The following is a 22,308-nucleotide window of genomic DNA, read 5'->3' as shown; positions in this document are numbered from 1 at the left end:
TGGGAGCACAAGGCAGCGTCGATACAGTAATCAATGTAGCAGAGGAAGAGGCGAGGGATAGTGCCAGTGTAACTGGCGGAAGAGGGACTGTTTCACGTTTGCTACAAAGAGGCAGGCATAGTTCAGACCCATGCGCATGCGCATAGCCACTCTTTTAGTTTGTAGGAAGTGCAGGGAGTTAAAGGATGTTGCAACAGCAGTTAGAATGAAAAGGTCAAGGTTGGGTGGAGTCTGTGGGGTGGTATCCAGGAGGATGGGGTTTGTCGGAGGCAGGAGAAAGGGTTGTTAGAGGATGGGTTAGGCTCCTAGTCAAAGAAACAGGCACAGAGGCGGTGGGAAAAGATTTTGACATCTAGGCATGTATGTAATTAATTGATGTTTGGGTGCAGGGCAATGAAGCTGAGTCCTTTGTTGAGGACTGAACGTTCAATGAGGGAAAGGTCTGGGGAGATGGCGAATATCCAGCACAGCTTGAGGCTGGTGCTACAGGTCGTGCTGGAGCTGGGATTGGGGGTCGAGACTGTCTCAGGAATGGGCGTGTATATGGGAACGGTCATGTGGGCAGAAGCAGAATAACGATATGGTCTGTGGTGTTTGCAGAAGTGACGTTGGCGTTAATGAAAGTGATGTCAGCAGGAGCAGCCAGGGTGACACGTGGTTAATGGCGCCAGGCAAATTGAGGAGGATGTCAGGGATAGGGTTGGGGTCTAAGGTAGTGGAAGAGGTCTGTGTATAGTGGTCAGCACAAGCAAGTTTGGTATACTTATGATCCTTGATGTCCAGTAGGGTGGAGAAAAAAAAAGCATATGTTGAGGGTATGGATTCTGCGTGGAATACAAAACAGTAGAAGTTGTTTACAGGTCTTGGATGGAGAGGCTCTGAGCTGGGCTAAGACTGACTTCGGTAAGAGAAGATGCATGGCTGTGAGCTTGGAGCTGAGGATCTGCAGAGGAAGCCATTTCTGGAGGCTGTGGATGTACTGTAGATAGCGGTTGCCACAGTTTGGTCCAAATTGAAATAGTTTGAATGCATTTGGAGCCCAAGGGGGATGATCCAGCTGCGTAGGCAGGCACTTCAGAAGGAGATATGGCTGTAGTAATAAGTTTGTTTCAGTATGTGGTTGAAGAGCTTCAGGGCAGAGGAGGGAGAACGACAACTTCTTCAAGATGGGCATCCTTGTAAAGAGGCTTTGCAGAAGGGTTTTCAGTCAGTTGGAGGTGGCAAGAACTATAGATGCTGGATGTCAGAGTCAATACAGTTTGGAGCTGGAGGAATACAGCAGGTCAGGCAGCATCACAGGAGCAGAAAAGTCGATGTTTCAGGTTTCCACCCTTCATCAGACTGTTGGCTCCGGTAACTTTGCTCATCCTCCCTTCTATAGAACATAAAACAATACAGCGTAGAACAGACCCTTTGGCCCTCAATGTTGCGCTGACCTGTGAACGAATCTAAGCCCCTCCCCCTACACTATCCCATCATCATCCATATGCTTATCCAAGGACTGTTTCAATGCCCCTAATGTGACTGAGTTAACTACATTGGCAGGCCGGGCGTTCCACGCCCTTACCACTCTCTGAGTAAAGAACCTGCCTCTGACATCTGTCTTAAATCTATCACCCCTCAATTTGTAGTATGCCCCCTTGTACAAGCTGAAGTCATCATCCTCGGAAAAAGACTCTCACTGTCCATCCTATCTTGTGCTTTTACTTCTGTCATTTGAAGTCTTTTTGCTTCAAGTTCCATCTTCATCATTTCCGCCCCAATTCAAACATTCTTTCCCTTTCTTCTCTTTTCCCCCGCTCTTCTCTCTTTCTTTATGCTCAGCTAAGAGCCTCCTTTCCATTTCTTTATCTTCCACTTGCCTGCTTCTGATATACCTAAATGCTTGACCAACTCCATTACAACTTCAACTTTGCTTTTATCCCTAGTTGAACCCAATTCTAGCCTGTTTGCTAATTCTAACAGTACATCTTTCTTCTGTCTTTCTCAACTTCTTGGCAAATTTTGAAGCATCTTCAAACCCCAGAACCTCTTTAGCAATATTAAGAGCCACTTCTCTCGCTTTTAATTTAACCAACGATAAGTAACTGAAATTAAACAAATATTTCTTCTTTAAGTTTTATTTAAAGATCTAGGCCACTAATCCCCAAGTCTATTTGAATCTGCCCTAATCTGTTCATATCCTATACACGGATCAGCCGGATCCCAGACTTGACCCCCGAGTTTGTTAGGGAAGGGGGAATGGTTGGACCCTCTGATAATTAACTAAAACACAAACCTCACTCTATCATGACAGGATTGGAGGTTCCCTTCTAATAATTACCCACAAAACACCCAGATAAGCTCACCTTTCCCCTCATAATCTGTTAAGAGTGGTTAAAAGAAAGAAAGTCTCTGATCCACTTTATAAATAACAAGGAACAATTTATTTATTTAACCCTAACAATGAACAATAACAAAATTACTAACAAACTGAAAGTTCCCCGCTAGACTACAAACTACGCCCTAATGACCTAAATTCTACTGAAGTACTGTTCAAATAAACACAAGTCCCACTTATATAAACCCAATTAATAAGGCAACAATAAATTAGAACTTCATCTCACCAAGTTTTCACAGACTGTTTTCTGGAACCCTCTGCCTTTTGTTGATCTCATGCCACAAATGCTTTTCTTCAGCTGATCCTACGGCCAAGGATGTTTTCTGTGTGAAAATTCTTAGCCAGAAATGCCATGGTACCTTTTATTAATAAGATGGTGCTTTCTTAGAGCATTTATCGATTTCTTGTGAGAGTTCAAGGCTTATTTCTCAGATGGCAGGCTTGTTCACCCTGCAGTTGACAGTTGACTCTCTCCCGATTCTCAAAAACCCTCATCTTATATACCCGTGATGATCAGTTTCTTACAATATGAGTAGTTTCAGGTTGCCAAAACCATCAGTTTTAAATTCACTCCGTATTTTGGTATCTCAGGGCCTGGTTCAAATTGATTGGCTAAAATTGAAAACTGTTGTCTTGGTAACAAGAAGTGCTGTTTGGCTTTACAATATAAATGTCTTAATTCTTGGGTACTTTCTGTACTGGCACCCACCATCTGCTGCTCATAGACATACATTTTAAAAAATCTCTAATCACAGAAAAAGTACCATCTTTTAAACAGATACCACATTGCTTTTTCCTACTATCATTTTTATCAACAAATTCTAACTTCCTGCCTTCCAACTTGTGACTATTCTACACAACTTTGTAACAGTGGGTATTGTTGATAGCGAGGAAGGTTATCAATAATTACAGAGGGATTTTGATTAGATGGGGAGGTGGGCTGAGGATTGGCAAATGCAGCGTAGGTTTACAGAGCAAATAGTAAGGCCTTGACGAGTGTTGTGGAACAGAGGAACCTAGGAGTTACAAGTACATAGTTTGTTGAAAACGGCGTCACAGATAGACAGGGTGGTGAAGAAGCATTTAGCGTGCTGGCCTTCGGTTGAGGCACTGATCATAGAAGTTGGGATGTTATGTTACAGTTGTAAAAGTCATTGGTGAGGCCACAGTTGGAGTATTGTATACAGTTTTGTCATCCCGTTATAGGAAAGACATAGTTAAACTTGAAAATGTGTAAAAAATATTTACAAGGATGTTGCCAGGACTAGTAGGCCAAAATTACAGGGAGGGGTTGGCCTGCATAGGACTTTATTCCTTGGAAGGCAGGAAAATGAAGGGTGAACTTATTGAGCTGTACAAAATCATGAAGGGCATGGATGGCATGAATGCATATAGTCTTTTTCCCAGGGATGGGGAATTGAAAACTAGAGGGCATAGGTTTTAGGTAAGCGAGGATAGATTTAAGAAGGACCTGAGGGGCAACTTCTTCATGCAGAGAGTGATGTGTATATGGAATGGGCTGTCAGAGAAAGTGGTTTAGGGCAGGTACAATAGCAACATTTAAAAAACACTTGGGTAAGCAATGGCTGGGAAGTGTTCAGAGGCAGATTAACCAAATGCGGGCAATTGAACTAGCTGAGTGGCTCCTTGGTCAGCATGAGCCACTTTAGGCTGAAGGGCCTATTTCCTTGCTGTACTATTGTGTGACTCTATGATCTTGATATTCGTGTTCAGGGGATAATTTCAAAGTTTGCAGATGACAAGAATGTGAACTGTGAGAATAGTGGAGAACAATATAAGACAATTTTCGAGAATGGGTGCAGATGTGGCAGATGAGTTTCAATGCAGGGTAGTGTGAGGTGATGCTGTGTAGCCAGAAAAATAATGTAAGATAAGGGGTACAATTCTAAAGTGGGTGAAAGAGCAATGGGGCCTGTACATACACATCCACAGATTATTGACTGTGACAGGAGAGCTGTGACAGTGGAGAGCGCAGGAAAGAAAACCTACAGTTTCCTCGGCTTTGTTGTTATGAACCAAACCAGACCCCCTAAAAATATTTTGAGAAGGTAGGCTAGACCCTAACTGTTCTTATTTTTAAAGGCAAATGTGAATGCTTGTTCCAGATGCAATGCATCTGTTGAAACTATTCAACATAAGCAAAGCACAATTTATTTAAACACTAGTTAAAATACAACCAAAGAAAGAGGAATTTAGAATAATAACTCTTACTGGAAAACTTAAAAAAAATACATACAATAACTGTTCCAATATTGTAACAACCCATAAATACACCCCTTGGCAAAAAGGCAAATTCTGACAAATTCTCTCATACTGTTCTCCCATCCAGGATGAATAATCATCAAGAAAAAGTTCAGAGACAGTGGCAGCCAGACGATATTCACTGAAGCTTCCAACTCTTGTTAAAACTAAGCTTCTGCTTAAAACTAAACCCTAAAATCCAGAAATCCTGATCTGAAAGAGCTGGCCACACCCATTCAGAGCGTTAAAGAAAGGCAAGGCCTTCCAAGCAGTTTACTCTAGTGATTCTTGTGCTGCTTGACACCTTTGTCTTATGATCTTTCTTCAAAAAAAAGGACAAAATAACTTCTAAAAGTCACAATCTTGCTCCATTATGAATAGAGGCTTAGAGTACAAGAGCCAGGAAACGACATTGAACTGGAATAAGACACTTGTTATTTGTCAACTGGAATGTTATAGGCATGATGTCAATACATTAGAGAGAGTGTAGAAGTAATTTACAAGAATGGTTCTCGTAATAAGAAATTTGAGTTATGAGAATAGATTGAAGAAGGTGGACTGATTTTCTTGGAGAACGGAGGGCTAACGGAGGTCTGATTGTGATTTTCAAGTCATGAGTGGGCTGTACAAAGTATATAAGAACAAAGAAAATTACAGCACAGGAACAGGCCCTTCGGCCCTCCAAGCCTGCACCGATCCAGAACCTCTGCCTAAACCTGTCGCCTATTTTCCAAGGATCTGTATCCCTCTGCTCCCTGCCCATTCATTTATCTGTCTAGATACATCTTAAATGATGCTATTGTGCCTGCCTCTACCACCTCCACTGGCGACGCGTTCCAGGCACCCACCACCCTCTGTGTAAAGAACTTCCAACACACATCTCCCTTAAAGTTTTCCCCTCTCACCTTGAAGGACAAATTGTTCCCACTCGTAAAAGGAATAAGAATGAGAGGGCATAAATTTAAAGTGATTTGCAAAAGAAGCAAAGATGATGTGAGAAAAAGCTGTTTCACCTAGACAGTGTTTGGGGTATGGAATGCACTGCTTGGAAGTGTGGTGTCGGTAGGTTCAATTGAGGTGCTCAAGAGGGCATTGGATGGTTACTTGGATAGAGTAATGTGCAAAGGTATGAGGGCAAAGTAGAGATTGGTTTTGGGCGATGATGCTCATTTGAAGACCTTGTGCAGGCACAATAGGCCAAATGACTGCCTCTCTGTACTGTAAGACTTCTCTGATTCTGTGATATGCTGCAATTTTACTAAAAATTAATAATATGCTCAAAATACATCTTTATGTAGAAAATAGACTAACCACAAAAGCTATAAAATAAATTCTGTCTCAAACAGATCTATAATCAGGCGCTACAGATGCATGGTGGCTATGGTTATCTAAAGGATTATGCTGTACAGCAGTTTGTTCGAGATATCAGGGTGCATCAGATCCTAGAGGGTAAGTATTTATATAATTTATACAGTCATACAATATAAACCTAGATTTGTAATTTTAGAACAGCATCTAGTGCAGCGTTTGCCGCTGCATTCAGTTTGTTTACATTCACCTTGGTGAGATGTTTGCACCCGGTTTGAATTATTTGCTGTTCTGCTTATTCACATTGTAGCATTTGATCAGATTTGATGAAAGCTATATTCAGCCCACACACTGCATTTTTCAACCTCATGCTGCTTTTACAGTCTTCCTTCTACATGGTGAACCTTGTTTGACTAGTACGCTGCTGTTTTTAATTAGCTAATATTTAATTCTGGCTTTTCTAGTCAATTATAATTCTTGGTTGACACTCTCAGATGGAGATATCTTATTAACGATGTATTGAAATAAAGAATGTTTGGCCTTTCAAAGGCATGAGACTCATGACCTGTGTGTCGCCCATGTGTTGCTTCAGTGCTCAATATAGTAGAGGTTGGAGTAATGTGAAAACCAAATGCAAAAGAGACCCGGCTTGTATAAAGAGAACATGAATGCAGAAGCAGAAAGTATGATTATTGTTTTTGGGACTGAGTTTTGAGAAGATTTGTAGCTCAGGTTGAGATTATTGTTTTTGGTCAATGCTGTACTACATAACAGCATGAGTAAGGATATCCTATTACTGTTACCAAAACTAGAAGATTTGAGTTATAAGGAAAGGCTGGTTAGACTAGGATATTTTTCCCTGGGGCATAGGAAGCTGACGGGTGACCTCGTAGAGGTTTATAAAATCATGAATGGCAGTTTAGGAAATCTAGTTGGCACAGATGAGTTGAGCCGAAGGGCCTGTTTTCATGCTGTATACCTCTTTGACATACAGATGCCCCTTCTCCCACTGTGTCTGTGTGGACTCTTTGAAACAGATGTTATGATCCTATGATCCCAACTGATGGAATCACTTGATCCCAGAATGAAATCTGACTTGATAGATCAGATGTTTAACTTTCTTTTAGTGGTGGTTAGCCGCAGAAATTTATTCATGTGAAGCTGCAGATGCTGTTTGACAAAAAAGACATAAAATTATTACAAGAAAAGAGAAAAGAAAATCACCAAATGATATAGAAGACAGTTTAGAAAGACCACAAACAGCAAATGTTTCAACCTTTTTCCCAACCTGCACCATTACAGAGTCAGTACCAGAGAAATATCACTCCTGTCTCTGTTTTCTAAATCTTTACATAAGATTTCTGTGGCTCCTTTCCTTTGGCCTGCTGAAATCCTTTTTTTGCAATTTCTTTGAGCCTCAAGGAAGGCATAGTTAATTGATTGATTTATTGTCACATGTAGTGAAGTACAGTGAAAAGTTTTGTTTACAAGCAGTACAGGCAGATCATAGTAAGCAAGTATGTACAGATCAAAAAGACTTTGACAGAGGCATACAAATTACAATGCACAGGGCATGCACTAGGTGAGATCAACATTAGGCAAAATCAGCATTATTTGAGGCTAGAGAATCCATTCATCAGTCACATAATGGCTGGGAAGCAGCTTTTCCTGAGCCTCCTGGTGCATATGTTCAGGCTTCTGTATCTTCTGCCTGGTGGAAGAGATTGTAAGAGATCATTATCAGGGTGTGATGGATCTTTGATGATGATGGCAGCCTTTCTGTGGCAGCAAACCTGATAAATAAATGGAGGGCTGACTTCTAAGATAGCTTGCACTGTGCACGTCACCTTCTGTAGCTTCTTATGGTCCTGGGCAGAACAGTTAGCAAACTAGCCCATTATGCACCTGTATAGTATGTTTTCAATTGTGTACTAATAGAAGTTGGTGAGGGTCCTAATGAACATATCAAATTTCCTGAGCTGCCTGAGGAAGAAGAGGCATGTTGTGCCTTCTTGACCATCACATCTACGAGGGAAGTCGGTTATCGGCACTCTCCACCCTTTCAACCTCAATTCCATTGATGTAGATGGGGGCATGCTCTCCTCCTTTCTTTCTGAAGTCAAAGATTAGTTCTTTAGTTTCAGCAGCTTTGAGAGAGAGGTTGTTTTCATTATACCACATCACCCTTCTGTATTTTGACTCATTGTTGTTAGATATTCTTCCTATTACAGGTGTTGTTGTCAGCAAACCTGTAGGTGGCATTTGTTTGGAATTTGGTAGCAATTGTGGGTGTATAGGGAGTACAGTAGGGGCTGAGAATGCATCTTTGAGGCGCTCCGGTGTTGAGTGTTATTGTGGTGAAGGTGCAATTATCTATTCTCGCCGCTTGCAGCCTATGGATCAGAAAGCTGGGGATCCAGTTGCAGATGGAAGAGGTGGGACCAAGGTCACGGAGTTTTGAGATCTGTCCATTGTCAGTGTACTTGTTGTCAAGATGTTCCAGAGATGAGCGCCGGGCTAGGGATATGGCATCCACTGTAGACCTGTTACATCAGTAGGCAAATTGTAGGGGATCGAGCAGGCTGGGAGACTGGAGTTGATGTGGGCCATGACCAGCCTTTCAAAGAACTTCATGAATTATTGAGGTCAGAGCGACTGGGCAATAGTCATTAAAGCACGTTGCATATTCTTTCTTAAGTATGAGGATGATGGGCCTGTTATAATCCTGATTGTTTAAACATTTCCATTTCTAAAAACTTGAAGGTTTCTATGCAAGTGCCTTCTTCGAAGCTCCTTTGACCAGAAACCACTTGTAGTGAGTTGTCAAAGACAATTCAGGACTGGATGAGGAAGAAGAGAAGTCCAAAGAGAGTGAGTCAGCTGCAGTTCTAGAGGAATAAAGGAAGTGCAAGAGGGAGCTTAAGGAAGCAATTAGAAGAGCAAAAAGGGCTTGAGAAGAAGCAAGATTAAGGAGAATCCTAAAATATTTTGTGCATCGTTAAAGGGAAGAGATCAACTAGGGGAAGAGTAGGGCTCATTAGAGACCAAGGGTACAACTTGTGTGTGAAGCTGCAGGATATTGGAAGGACGGTAAATGAATACTCCTCTTTGGTCTTAACTCTGGAAAAGGAGAACATAGGTACCGCATTCAGGAAAAGGGACTGTGAGGAACTTGCACTGTTTCAAGGTATTGGAAGCTTTGTCGGGCTTAAAAACAGACAAGTCTCCTTCTGTATTTTGAATCATAGATATCAATCCTATTACAGGTCGTGTTGTCAGTGAACTTGTAGATGGCATTCATTCAGAATTTAATAACACAGCCATGCTGTACGGGGAGTACAGTGAGGGGCAGGAAATTTCAGGGGCTCTGGCACACGTTTTTAACTCTTGTCTGGCTGCTGGGCAAGAGCCAGAGGACAGCTAATGTGATTCCAGTTTTCAGGAAGGCTGGCCAAGATGAGCCAGGAAATTATGGACCAGTGAGTCTCACGTCAGCGATAGGAAAACTATTGGAGAAAATTCTGAAGGAAAGAATTAATACCCACTTTGAAAGGCATGGCTTAATTAGGAATAGTCAACATGGGTTTATCAAAAGGAGATCATACCTACCTCTTTTTTTTAGAATTTTTCAAAAGTGTGATTGTACGTGGATGAGGAAAGTTCAGTTGGTGTAGTTGATCTGGATTTTTGTAAAGCTTTTGACAAGGCCCATATGGGAGACTGATTGAGAAAGTTAAAGCACATGGAATTCAGGCTGGTATGCAGCAGTGTACCAGAAAGATAAGTAATGGGACACTTATTGTTTGATAAGGATAAAAACGTGGGGAAAATGTTAAGCAAGTTTCCAGACAGTGCCAAGTTTGGTAGAATGTTTAATAGTGAAGTTGATGGTTTTAAGTTACAGGAAGGTATAGATAGGTTGGTCAGATGGGCAGAACAGTGGCAGATAATATTTAATGCTAATCGGTGTGAAGTGATGCACTTTGGAAGAAGTAACAAGATGAGTGAGTATTTAATGAATGCCAAGACAATGGATAGCTTAGAGGAACAGAGGGATCCTGGAGTAATTATTCACAGATTCTTGAAGTCAGCAAAGCACATGACTGGGACAGTTAAGAAGATTTGCTTTCATCAGTCGTGGCATAGAGTATAAGAGCAAGGATTTAATGTGGGAGTTGTACAGAGCCTTGGTCAGGCCATATCTGGAGTACTCGCTCAGATCTGGTCACCTCACTACAGGATGGCTGTGATAGCACTAGAGGGATTATAGAAGATGTTCACCAGGATATTGACCAGGATGGAGAAATTGAGCTACAAGGAGAGACTAGATAAGCTTGGGTTGATCTCTTTAGAGCAGCAAAACCTGACAGGGGGGTCATGATTGAGGGCTACGGACAGCATGAATAGAGAGCAGATGTTCGCCTTACTTGAGGGGGCATAGTTTTAGGGAAAGGGGCAGGAGATTTAGAGGGAATTTGACAAAAAAAATTTCACTCAGCGGGTGGTGGGAATCTGGACGGTAGTGGAGGCTGGAAACTTTACAACATTTAAAAGACATTTAGATGAGCATTTGAGATATCATAACATTCAAGATTATAGGACAAGTACAGGGAATTGGGATTAACGCGCCTTCACTGGTTGTTGTTGTTATTGTTGGTGCAAACTCAATGGGTCGAAGGGTCTTTTCTGCACGATATGACTGTATAGCTCTGACTAGTTCCCCTGAACTATACCCTCGTTTCTTCTAAACTGAAAATCTTGATTCTTCTGCTGTAAAGTCAAAACAAAACTATGGCTATATTCCAGATGGCAAAGTTTGGAGCTGGATGAACACAGCAGGCCAAGCAGCATCTCAGGAGCACAAAAGCTGACATTTCTGGCCTAGACCCTTCATCAGAGAGGGGGATGGGGAGAGGCTGCTGAAATAAATAGGGAGAGGGGGGAGGCGGACTGAAGATGGGGAGAAAAGAAGAAAGGTGGAGAGGAGAGTATAGGTGGGGAGGTAGGGAGGGGATAGGTCAATGCAGAGAGGATGGACAGGTCAAGGAGGCGAGATGAGGTTAGTAGGTAGGAAATGGAGGTGTGGCTTGAGGTGGGAGGAGGGGATAGGTGAGAGGAAGAACAGGTTAGGGAGGCGGTGAAAAGCTGGGCTGGTTTTGGGATGCATTGTGGGGGGAGGGGATGAACTGGGCTGGTTTTGGGTTGCGGTGGGGGGAGGGGAGATTTTGAAGCTGGTGAAGTCCACTTTGATACTATTGGGCTGCAGGGTTCCCAAGCGGAATATGAGTTGCTGTTCCTTGGAGGGCAGTGTGGAGGGAACAAGGGAGTCACGGAGAGAGTGGTCTCTCCGGAAAGCAGACAAGGGTGGGGATGGAGTCCGACCCCACCATCCAAGACATTTTTCGATCCCCACCTTTGTCTGCCTTCTGGAGAGACCACTCTCTGTGACTCCCTTGTTCGCTCCACGCTGCCCTCCAACCCCACCACACCCGGCGCCTTCTCCTGCAACCGCAGGAAGTGCTACACTTGCCCCCACACCTCCTCCCTCACCCCCATCCCAGGCCCCAAGATGACTTTCCATATTAAGCAGATGTTCACCTGCACATCTGCCAATGTGGTATACTGTATCCACTGTACCCGGTGTGGCTCCCTCTACATTGGGGAAACCAAGCGGAGGCTTGGGGACCGCTTTGCAGAACACCTCTGCTCGATTCGCAATAAACAACTGCACCTCCCAGTCGCGAACCATTTTAACTCCCCCCTCCCATTCCTTAGAGGACATGTCCATCATGGGCCTCCTGCAGTGCCACAATGATGCCACCCGAAGGTTGCAGGAACAGCAACTCATATTCCACTTGGGAACCCTGCAGCCCAATGCTATCGATGTGAATTTCACAAGCTTCAAAATCGCCCCTTCCCCCCACTGCATCCCGAAACCAGCCCAGCTTGTCCCCGCCTCCCTAACCTGTTCTTCCTCTCACCTATCCCCTCCTCCCACCTCAAGCCGCACCTCCATCTCCTACCTACTAACCTCATCCTGCCTCCTTGACTTATCCATCCTCCCTGAACTGACCCTTCCCTCCCTACCTCCCCACCTATACTCTCCTCTCCACCTATCTTCTTTTCTCTCCGTCTTCGGTCCGCCTCCCCCTCTCTCCCTATTTATTTCAGCAGCCTCTCCCCATCCCCTCTCTGGTGAAGGGTCTAGGCCCGAAACGTCAGCTTTTGTGCTCCTGAGATGCTGCTTGGCCTGCTGTGTTCATCCAGCTCCAAACTTTGCTATCTTGGATTCTCCAGCATCTGCAGTTCCCATTATCTCTCTCTCTATGGCTATATTCTGTTTCCTCTACTTTCAAAAACTTGACAGTATAAAAACCTGATTGATTAACACTTCAGAAGTTCTCCAGATACTTGATTGCAGTCACAATACTGCTCAGTAATGGTGGGGGTTGGTCAGCTCAGTTTGCTGCCTGGGTTGGTTTGCAGTGCAGAATGATGCCAATAGCGTGGGTTCAATTCCCACCAGCTGTAGTTACCATGAAGGTGCTACTTTCTCAACCTTGTCTCTTACCTGATGAGTGGCAACCCTCAATTTCAAATCAATATCTGTCATCTTTCTGGAATGAGACAGCAGCCTCTGGTGCTATGACAATTTTACTTACAATAATAATGATGTGCATAGGAACAGGAGAGGCCATTTAGCCCCTTGAGCTTGTCCAACATTCAGTTATCATGACTGATCCACGGCCTAAATCCATATCCCTGCCTTTGACCGGTATCCCTTAATACCTTTGCTTAACAAAAATGTACTTATCTTAGATTTAAAATTAACAACTGATCCTGCATCCACTGCCATTTGTGGACGAAAGATCCAAATATTTACACAATTTGTGTGTAGAAGTGTTTCCTAACATTTCTCCTGAGCAGTCTGACCCTAATTCTCAATCACCCAAGTACTCGTCTGTTTTCTTTATTATTTACCCTGTCTTCTCCTTTACTATTTTGAAGTATTTGATCAGATCACTCCCTAACCTTCTAATTCTAAAGAAATCTGGCCTATTTAATATAATCTCTCCTCATAACTGAACCCCTGAAGTCCAGTTATCATTCTTGTAAACCTCTATTTCATTCTTTCTAGATCGGTATATCCTTCCGAAGTTGCTGCCCAGATCTGCACTCAGTACTGCAAGTGTTTGGGTCACTGCAAAACTTGATGGAAATGTTCAAATTCCTTCTGCCTCTATTCTAAAATTGAACTTCCAAAATTATTGATATACATATACTTTTCATCATAAGTAGTTATCCAGTACCTCTGAAAATTTTTGGCTTCAAATTATAGATGTTGCAACAGCATAAACAACTTGTGTTTCTTTAACATCTTTCATGTAATGAACCGCCCCAAGGCACTTCACAGGAAAAATATAAAACAAAATATATCGCCAACAAAAGAAGGAAATTATGGATTAAATGACCAAAAAGATTGGTCAGAGTTAGATTTTAAGGAGTGCCTTAGAGGAGGAAAATATGATGGTGAGATGTGGGGAGGGTGTTCTTGAGTTTGAATTTGTTTTCAGCCCGTCACCAATGATGGAGCCATTTAAATTTGGGATATATAAAACCTAAAGGTAGTGACATCTATATATCTCTGAGGGTTGTCATGCTGAAGGGGATACAGAGATATGGAAAGGACATGAGTAATTTGAAAACCAGAATGAGAATTTCTAAATCAGAATATTTCTTGAGAGCCAGTATAGGTCAGTGAGCATATGGGTGATGGGAAATTGAACTCAATGAAAGTTAAATCAAGGGCAGCGGAGTTTTGGATTAGAGAAGTTTATGGAATTGAGAATGTTGGAGGCCAAGCAAGAGTGTAGAATCATTGTGAATAAAGGTAGTAAGGGATTATGAGGGTGCCATTAGTAGATGAGTTGAGATGGAAATGATCACGCAGTTCCAGAGGTGGTAATAGTCGGTCTTAATGATTGCATATGGATACTTACCGGTATATATGATAATTTAGTACTACTGACGATGAGCTAGTGTTGTGCATGGTTAGGAAGGAGAGATTACATCTGGAGGGAGACATGCCCCAAGTGAGGTGATAGTTTGGGGGAGGAAACCCGAAAAAACTGCAGATGCCATTAAATCAGAAACAAGAACAGAAATTGCTGGAAAAATTCAGTGGGTCCTACAGCATCTGTGGAGAGAAATCAGAGTTAATGTTAGCGTCTTTCAAGATATATTTGGACAGGTACATGGATGGGCAGGGAGCAAATGGACACAGACCGTTAGAAAATAGATGACAGGTTAGACACAGGATCTTGATCGGCGCAGGCTTGGAGAGCCAAAGGGCCTGTTCCTGTGCTGTAGGTTTCTTTGTTCTTTGAACCAAGTGACCCTTCCGCAGAACTGATGGTAGCTAGGAGAATCCAAGATAATAAAATGTGAGGCTGGATGAACACAGCGGGCCCAGCAGCATCTCAGGAGCACAAAAGCTGACGTTTCGGGCCTAGACCCTTCATCAGAGAGGGGGATGGGGTGAGGGTTCTGGAATAAATAGGGAGAGAGGGGGAGGTGGACCGAAGATGGAGAGAAAAGAAGATAGGTGGAGAGGAGAGTATAGGTGGGGAGGTAGGGAGGAGATAGGTCAGCCCAGGGAAGATGGACAGTTCGAGGAGGTGGGATGAGGTTAGTAGGTAGGAGATGGAGGTGCGGCTTGGAGTGGGAGGAAGGGATGGGTGAGAGGACGAACAGGTTAGGGAGGCAGAGACAGGTTGGACTGGTTTTGGGATGCAGTGGTTGGAGGGGAAGAGGTGGGCTGGTTGTTTGGCGCAGTGGGGGGAGGGGACGAACTGGGCTGGTTTTGGGATGCGGTGGGGGAAGGGGAGATTTTGAAGCTGGTGAAGTCCACATTGATACCATTGGGCTGCAGGGTTCCCAAGCGGAATATGAGTTGCTGTTCCTGCAACCTTCGGGTGGCATCATTGTGGCACTGCAGGAGGCCCATGATGGACATGTCATCTAAAGAACGAGAGGGGGAGTGGAAATGGTTTGCGACTGGGAGGTGCAGTTGTTTATTGCGAACCGAGTGGAGATGTTCTGCAAAGCGGTCCCCAAGCCTCCGCTTGGTTTCCCCAATGTAGAGAAAGCCACACCGGGTACAGTGGATGCAGTGTACCACATTGGCAGATGTGCAGGTGAACATATGCTTAATATGGAAAGTCATCTTGGGGCCTAGGATGGGGGTGAGGGAGGAGGTGTGGGGGCAAGTGTAGCATTTCCTGCGGTTGCAGGGGAAGGTGCCGGGTGTGGTGGGGTTGGAGGGCAGTGTGGAGCGAACAAGGGAGTCACGGAGAGAGTGGTCTGTCCGGAAAGCAGGTTAGGGTGGGGATGGAAAAATGTCTTGAGTGGGTGGGGTCGGATTGTAGATGGCAGAAGTGTCAGAGGATGATGCGTTGTATCTGGAGGTTGGTGGGGTGGTGTGTGAGAACGAGGGGGATCCTCTTTGGGCGGTTGTGGCGGAGGTGGGGTGTGAGGGATGTGTTGCGGGAAATGCGGGAGGCGCGGTCAAGGGCGTTCTCGACCACTGTGGGGGGAAAGTTGCGGTCCTTGAAGAACTTGGACATCTGGGATGTGCGGGAGTGGAATGCCTCATCGTGGGAGCAGATTTTGAAGCCTTCACCAGCTTCAAAATCTCCCCTTCCCTCACCGCATCCCAAAACCAGCCCAGTTCGTCCCCTCCCCCTACTGCACCACACAACCAGCCCACCTCTTCCCCTCCACCCACTGCATCCCAAAACCAGTCCAACCTGTCTCTGCCTCCCTAACCTGTTCTTCCTCTCACCCATCCCTTCCTCCCACCCCAAGCCGCACCTCCATCTCCTACCTACTAACCTCATCCCACCTCCTTGACCTGTCCATCTTCCCTGGACTGACCTATCCCCTCCCTACCTCCCCACCTATACTCTCCTCTCCACCTATCTTCTTTACTCTCCATCTTCAGTCCGCCTCCCCCTCTCTCCCTATTTATTCCAGAACCCTCACCCCATCCCCCTCTCTGATGAAGGGTCTAGGCCCGAAACGTCAGCTTTTGTGCTCCTGAGATGCTGCTGGGCCTGCTGTGTTCATCCAGCCTCACATTTCATTATCTTGGATTCTCCAGCATCTGCAGTTCCCATTATCACCGTAGCTAGGAGAATGTTGGGTTATGACAAGATAGGGTGGGGGTAGAGGGGAAGGATTAAATGACAGGTGGGGTAGACTCAAAGAAAGAGAAGGACGACTGAACAGACAATGGATTGGATAACCATCTGGCTGTGAGGATGGAAAGCTATTAATGGGTACTGTTAATGGCTAATAATGAGTTGTGTGTAATAATCCACAATCCAGATTGTGTAATAACAAGGCCTGGTCTGTGGAGGTTGGGATAGGGACATGGAACAGCCCAAGCCTTAAAGTTATTGAACTAGATATTGAGTCCAGAAGGCTATAATGTTCCCAGAGGGAAAAAAGAGATGCTGTTCTTCCATCTTATACTGAGTTTCGCTGGAGCACAGCAACAAGCCTGAGATAGAGACTTTGGCCAGGGAACAGGGTGGTGTGTTGAATTGGCAGACTTTTTTTTGTGGTCAGAATGTAGGTGTTCTGGAAAGTGGTCAGCCGGTCTACACTTAATTTCACCAATGTAGAGCAGATCACGTTGTGAGCCGTGTATGCAGGAGACTGGGGGAGGCAATGGCCTAGTGGTACTATTTGTGGACTGTTAATCCAGAGACCCAAATAATATTATGGGGATAATGAAATGTGAGGCTGGATGAACACAGCAGGCCCAGCAGCATCTCAGGAGCACAAAAGCTGACGTTTTGGGCCTAGACCCTTCATTTGCTGCTGGGCCTGCTGTGTTCATTCAGCCTCACATTTCATTATCTTGGATTCTCCAGCATCTGCAGTTCCCATTATCACTAATATTATGGGGACCTAGGTTTGAATCCCGCCATGGCAGATGGTGGAATCAATAAATATGTGGAATTAAACACATTCATAAGTCCATTATTAATTGTCAGGAAAAACCCATCTGGTTCACTAATCCTTTAGGGAAGAAAGCTGCCTTCCTTAGACATCTGGCCTACATGTGACTCCAGACCCACGGCAATTGGTAGGTTAATTCTTAAATCTCTTCTGGGCAGTTAGGGTTAGTCAATAAATACAGGCCTAGTCAGTGATGCCATCATCCAGTGAATGGATGTGGATGCTGGTAGGATGGTAGGTGAGGACAAGGGGGATCCTTTGATGTTGCAGGAGGAAAGACAGGGGGTGACGGTCGAAGTGCAGAAAATGGTTGGACCCAGCTGAAGGCCGACTCAACTGCTGGGGAATTTTTGGTTGAGGAAGACAGTGGACATTTTGAACACCTCCTTGTAGAAGTTGGCTTCATTGGAACAGATGCAACAGAAACAGAAGGAACTGCCTCTCCAAGTATAGATTAATTCTGTACCTCAGAATTGCTCCTAATAGTTTTCCCATCATTAAAGTTAGACAGATGGGCCTGTAGAATTATAGAGTCCCTACAATGTGCAAGCATGCCATTCCACCCATTAAATTGACACTGACCCTCTGAAAAGCTTTTCGTCCAGACTTACCCCTCTACCCTGTAGCATGATATGAAGCCAAGGTTATGGTTGGGGCCGTCTTCATGGGTATGAAACACAAAGATTTATGTACAAGTCATTTTTTACCTCCTTTAAAATTAAATAATTTAGTTTGTATTGTCACTCCATCTTTCCCATCAAAATGTGTCACTTCAGACTTCACTGCATCAAATTCTATCTGCCAAAGTTACACTTATTTAATTTGTTTAGGACCTCTTGAAAGTTCTTGTGGCACCGTTATTGTTTTATAAAATTTGATTTTCGTGCTATCTGCAGATTTAGAACTAATGCCCTAGATATTAAATATAACTGGAAAGGAGCAGTGATCCTGACATCAGTCACCAGTGAATACTGCATACTGCTCTCCAGTTTGAGACAACACTTTATCTCTACCGATAACAAGGTGTAGAGCTGGGTGAACACAGCAGACCAAGCAACATCTTAGATGCTGCTTGGCCTGCTGTGTTCATCCAGCTCTACACCTTGTTATCTTGGATTCTCCAGCATCTGCATTCTCTATTATCTCTGATACAACTTTATCTCTACTCCCTGCTTTCTGTCTTCTAACAAATGTTGTGAAATCACTGTCACTTCCCTTAATCCCATGTGCTTTACTTTTGCTAATAAGACTTTGTTCAAAATTATAAAGATTCTGGAAGAGGAGTTGGGGAGAATCTATTTTCGAAGACAGAGGAAAATGATTCAAGATAATTAGCAAAAGAAGCAATAAGTAGCACAAGGAGAAGTTTTATTTTAATGCATTAGGATCTGAAATATGCTACTTGATTGTGTGTGTTGAAACACCATTTAGTAATATTCTTCAAAAGTCAATTGGGTTAGCATCTAGAATATTTGCTGACTAAAGGGAGAAAGTGGGACTTGATCGATTGCACAGTTGGCACAATAGGCTGAATGTAACCATTCTGTTTTATGTGGCATTTAAATGTCAGCTGCTAAAAAAGCCAGTATTTGTTGCCCCACACCAATTGCCGTTGATCTGAGTGACTGGCTCAGCAAGTTTGGAGAGCATTTAAGAGTCAGCCGTATTGTTGTGGGCCTGGAGTCACGTGGAGACACAAGGATAGTAGATTTCCTTCCCTAGTGGGCATTAGTGAACAGATGTGCTAATCTTCACTGAGGTTTGGAGATTGCGAGGTGACCTTATATGTTTTGAAGAATGAGAGATAACTTTATTGAAACATACAAGATTCTTGGAGGACATGACAGGTTAGATGTGGAAAATTTCCTTCCCACCGTGTGACTGTATAGCACCAAATGGCATACCCAAATAAACAGTTGCCTGTTTAATGCAGAAATGAGAAGGAATTTCTTCTCTTTGGTAGTGAGCCTGTGAAAGCTGTAGAGGCTGGGTTGTTAATTGTATTCAAGGCTAACTAAGATAAATTTTAATCAGGGCATGTATTGAGGATTTTGGAGGAAGAATCATTGAATGGTGGAGCAGACTCAGTGGGCTAAATGACCTACATCGGTTCCTGCATCTTATGGTAATCCCAGTAGCGCCCTGGAAACGGAGTTCCATTATTTCCAGAGTCATCGGACAAGTACAAAAAAGGTTATTAAAATATACACAAGTCCAAATCTTTCCATCTGATAGTAAACATTGACCAGGTTTCTATACTTAATGAGAACCATGATTTATTATAAATAAATTCCAACTGTAAGAAAACAGCTGTGAACCATCATTATAGTTAAAACTTGAACCCTTTTCTAAAAAACCCGCAAACAATTGGTATTATGAATGGAGGAAAATATACTTTGGAGAAACAGTTCATTGGCACCAGTCCTCAGGATTCGATACGGTGTTCCTTTTGTTTCCAAGGTCCTTTAAGTCTCTGAGCTTTCCTTTGGGTTCTTGCACTTCTTCATAGGTGACATAGAATGATTGGTTCACAAATTATAGTCCCTGACTTGTTGGTTAAAAGTAACAGCTTACAACTTGTCAATAGAAAACAACTGGCTTTCTTTTCAGCTCAAACATTTTACTGGAGAGCGAGTGAAAAACACCACCTTCCCTTCTAGAAGTCTTCTCCCTGCATCACTCTTCACCACAACTGTTCAGCTACCCAGGATCCAATAGAGAATTGTCATCAGCTGATGATCTTTGGCTCCCATGACTGGTGACAGTTGCACAAACCAATCGGCTATTGTAGCCAGCCGAAGCTCACTTTGTACACACGTCCAAGGTGCACCTTCCCCACTGCTTGCAAAGCAGCAGTGTAAACACAACCTGTAATGAGTTTCAGTAATTTGCTTTTTAAATGTACAGTAATTCCTTCCTCAGTCCATTGTTTTAAAACAATCCTTTTCCAATTTAGTCCCCAGTCAAAAATAAAGTAACATAAAAAGATATAGTCTTTACAGCAACAAGCTGCTTTTATATGATCAAGGCTGATCTTGAGGTGGTGTTTATGTTGTGAAGAAGTCATTTGTGATTTTTACATTTCTTGTAGGTACCAATGAAGTAATGCGAATGCTTATCTCAAGGAACCTGCTCGAGGAATAGTTTTTCTGCATGCTAGGCCAGCTGTGCGCAAGAGAAACAACTCATCTTATTGATTGTATGTCCTGGAAAGATGGTTCAAATAACAGTTGCACATCTACTCGTTTAAATGAGAAATATTTATAGCTATGAACTAGCCTCTTCCAGAAAGAGAAGAGCATCCATACCCACCAGTGTAAGGTATCTGACCAGTAAAATGTAACATTTTTGTTGTTTACTTCTTTTATGGACCTGTACTGTACGAGTCCCATGCAGTTGGAAACCCATCTGTAGCAACATGGCACAAGCACTCCAACCGTAAACAAATTCTCATTGTTTCATTGTTACTATTATCACAGCACCACAACTGTCCACTGAATTGTGGGTATAACCAAAGGGCCTAACTAGATACTGAACCAACTGGTGAAATACTGCCATTTTAGAAAAGACTTGGTAAGAAACACTGTCGATTGCAGACATGAATGTTGTTAAACCATTATGTAACTTGCCCTCTGCATAAACCTGTTTGAGAGTGGAATTAGGTGAGCTCCAGAGCACGGAGTGGACTCTGTGACACAAGCATTGCTTTTCAGCCCTGGCTGTTCCAACCAGTACTGCGTGTGATGAATTGAAAATGGCTCAGGAAGCTCGATTCTCATCAGGAGATGTAAAAATTGCCCTTCTCTACTTTCTAAACAAATGCCAAATAAAATAACTGAGCACAATGAAGGCACTCAAATGACCTAGTTAACCCCTGTTAACTGGATGTTGAGGCCTGAATATAGAAAAGCAAATTGTTTTTTGTGATATTTAAGATATAACTATTAATTCTTTGTCCCTTTCTCAGGTAATTAAGCAAGCTCGATGGGCTTCAGAAATTGAGTTCAGCCAAGAATAGGAACAATGCTGTGTTACCGTACGACATCATGCAGAAATAAATAGGCAAAGCATGTGAGGATGGTCCTGTTCAAGCCAGGAGAGCATTATACAAACATTGTGAAATCTGAGATTATTCTATGAAAGGCTCTTCATTTAATCAATAGAGGTAGCACGCCTGGAATGTGTTGCAAAATCTAACCTTCAAGCACTATGTGAGACTGCGTAATTGTTTAGCATTATCAAGTAACTTGTGTAAGCCAAAATGAGAAAACAAGTAATTAAAGAGGATGATAAAGGTACACATGACAGCTCAGAAAAGGGAAGCAGCCATGAATGAAACAACTAGTGCTGTAAGTATTTATTGATTGTAACAATATCTGAACTGCAGATCTAATTTTACTGAGCCTCCTGAGTATTCCAAAAATCTATGCTGTACTTCAGTCATAACTCAATTACTACTCAGAAGTTAAAGTACCTTTCTACCTGTTATACTTTAAGTACGTTGGGTATTGCAATAGATTTTACTGAACTTGTAATTCAGAGACCTGAACAAATAAAACACAGTATGAGTTCAGATTCCACCATTGCAGTTTCAGAATTTGAATTTCATTTCAATCATCAGGGACTTTTAAAACAAAAACAGAAATTGCTGGAAAAGCTCAGCATGCCTGGCAGCATCTGTGAAGAGAAATCAGAATTAACGTTTCAGGTATAGTGACCCTTCTTCAGAACTGGTGGTAGTAAGGAAAACATTAGTTTTTATGCAGAAGATAGCCTGGGGCTCAGGGTAAGGAATAAACAATAGTTTGGAGATGGAGCCTAAAAAGAGAACAGCAGTTGGACAGACAAGGAGTGAATAATGATTAGCCTAGGAGAATGAATGGCTGTTAATGGTAACCACTAGTGGCTAATCGTGAGTTGTGTGTAATAACAAAATATGTGTTAACAAGGCCTGCTGTGTGCATTTTAGGATAAGGACATAGGAGATTGTTGAACTCAATATTGAGTCCAGAAGTCCGTAGAGTTCCCAAATGGAATATGAAGTGCTGTTCTTCCAGTTGTGCTGAACTTCTCTGAAGCACTACAGCAAGCCTAATGCAGTGATGCTGGCCAGGGAACAAGCTGGTGTGTTGAAGTGACAGGCAACTGTAAACTCAGAGTCATTTGTGCAGGCAACATGTAGGTGTTCTGCAAAGTGGTTGTCCATTCTGCGCTTCATTCCCCCAATGTAGAGGAGACCAGATTGTGAGTGGTGAATGCAGTAGATTAGATTGCCTGGAAGTGTGTTTGGGCCCTTGGATAGCAAGGAGGGGAGAAGTAAATGGGCAAGT

At 43.1% G+C, this 22,308-nt stretch overlaps 1 protein-coding gene across 1 annotated transcript in view; it reads left to right on the top strand.

Moving 5' to 3' along the window:
- acad8 (acyl-CoA dehydrogenase family, member 8) overlaps positions 1-21,558 on the top strand; it is a 107,149-nt gene extending 85,591 nt beyond the window's left edge. Inside the window, 2 exon segments of the mRNA XM_048562401.2 lie at positions 5,989-6,091; positions 20,070-21,558. Coding sequence (XP_048418358.1) covers positions 5,989-6,091; positions 20,070-20,122 — 156 coding nt within the window. The 3' untranslated portion in view covers positions 20,123-21,558.
- Positions 21,559-22,308: the final 750 nt, after the last annotated feature.

Source organism: Stegostoma tigrinum, chromosome 32 (assembly GCF_030684315.1).
Source record: "Stegostoma tigrinum isolate sSteTig4 chromosome 32, sSteTig4.hap1, whole genome shotgun sequence".
NCBI classification, from domain to species: Eukaryota; Metazoa; Chordata; class Chondrichthyes; order Orectolobiformes; family Stegostomatidae; genus Stegostoma; species Stegostoma tigrinum.
The sequence above is the reverse complement of the archived record's forward strand: the minus strand, read 5'-3'. Positions and strand labels throughout refer to the sequence as shown.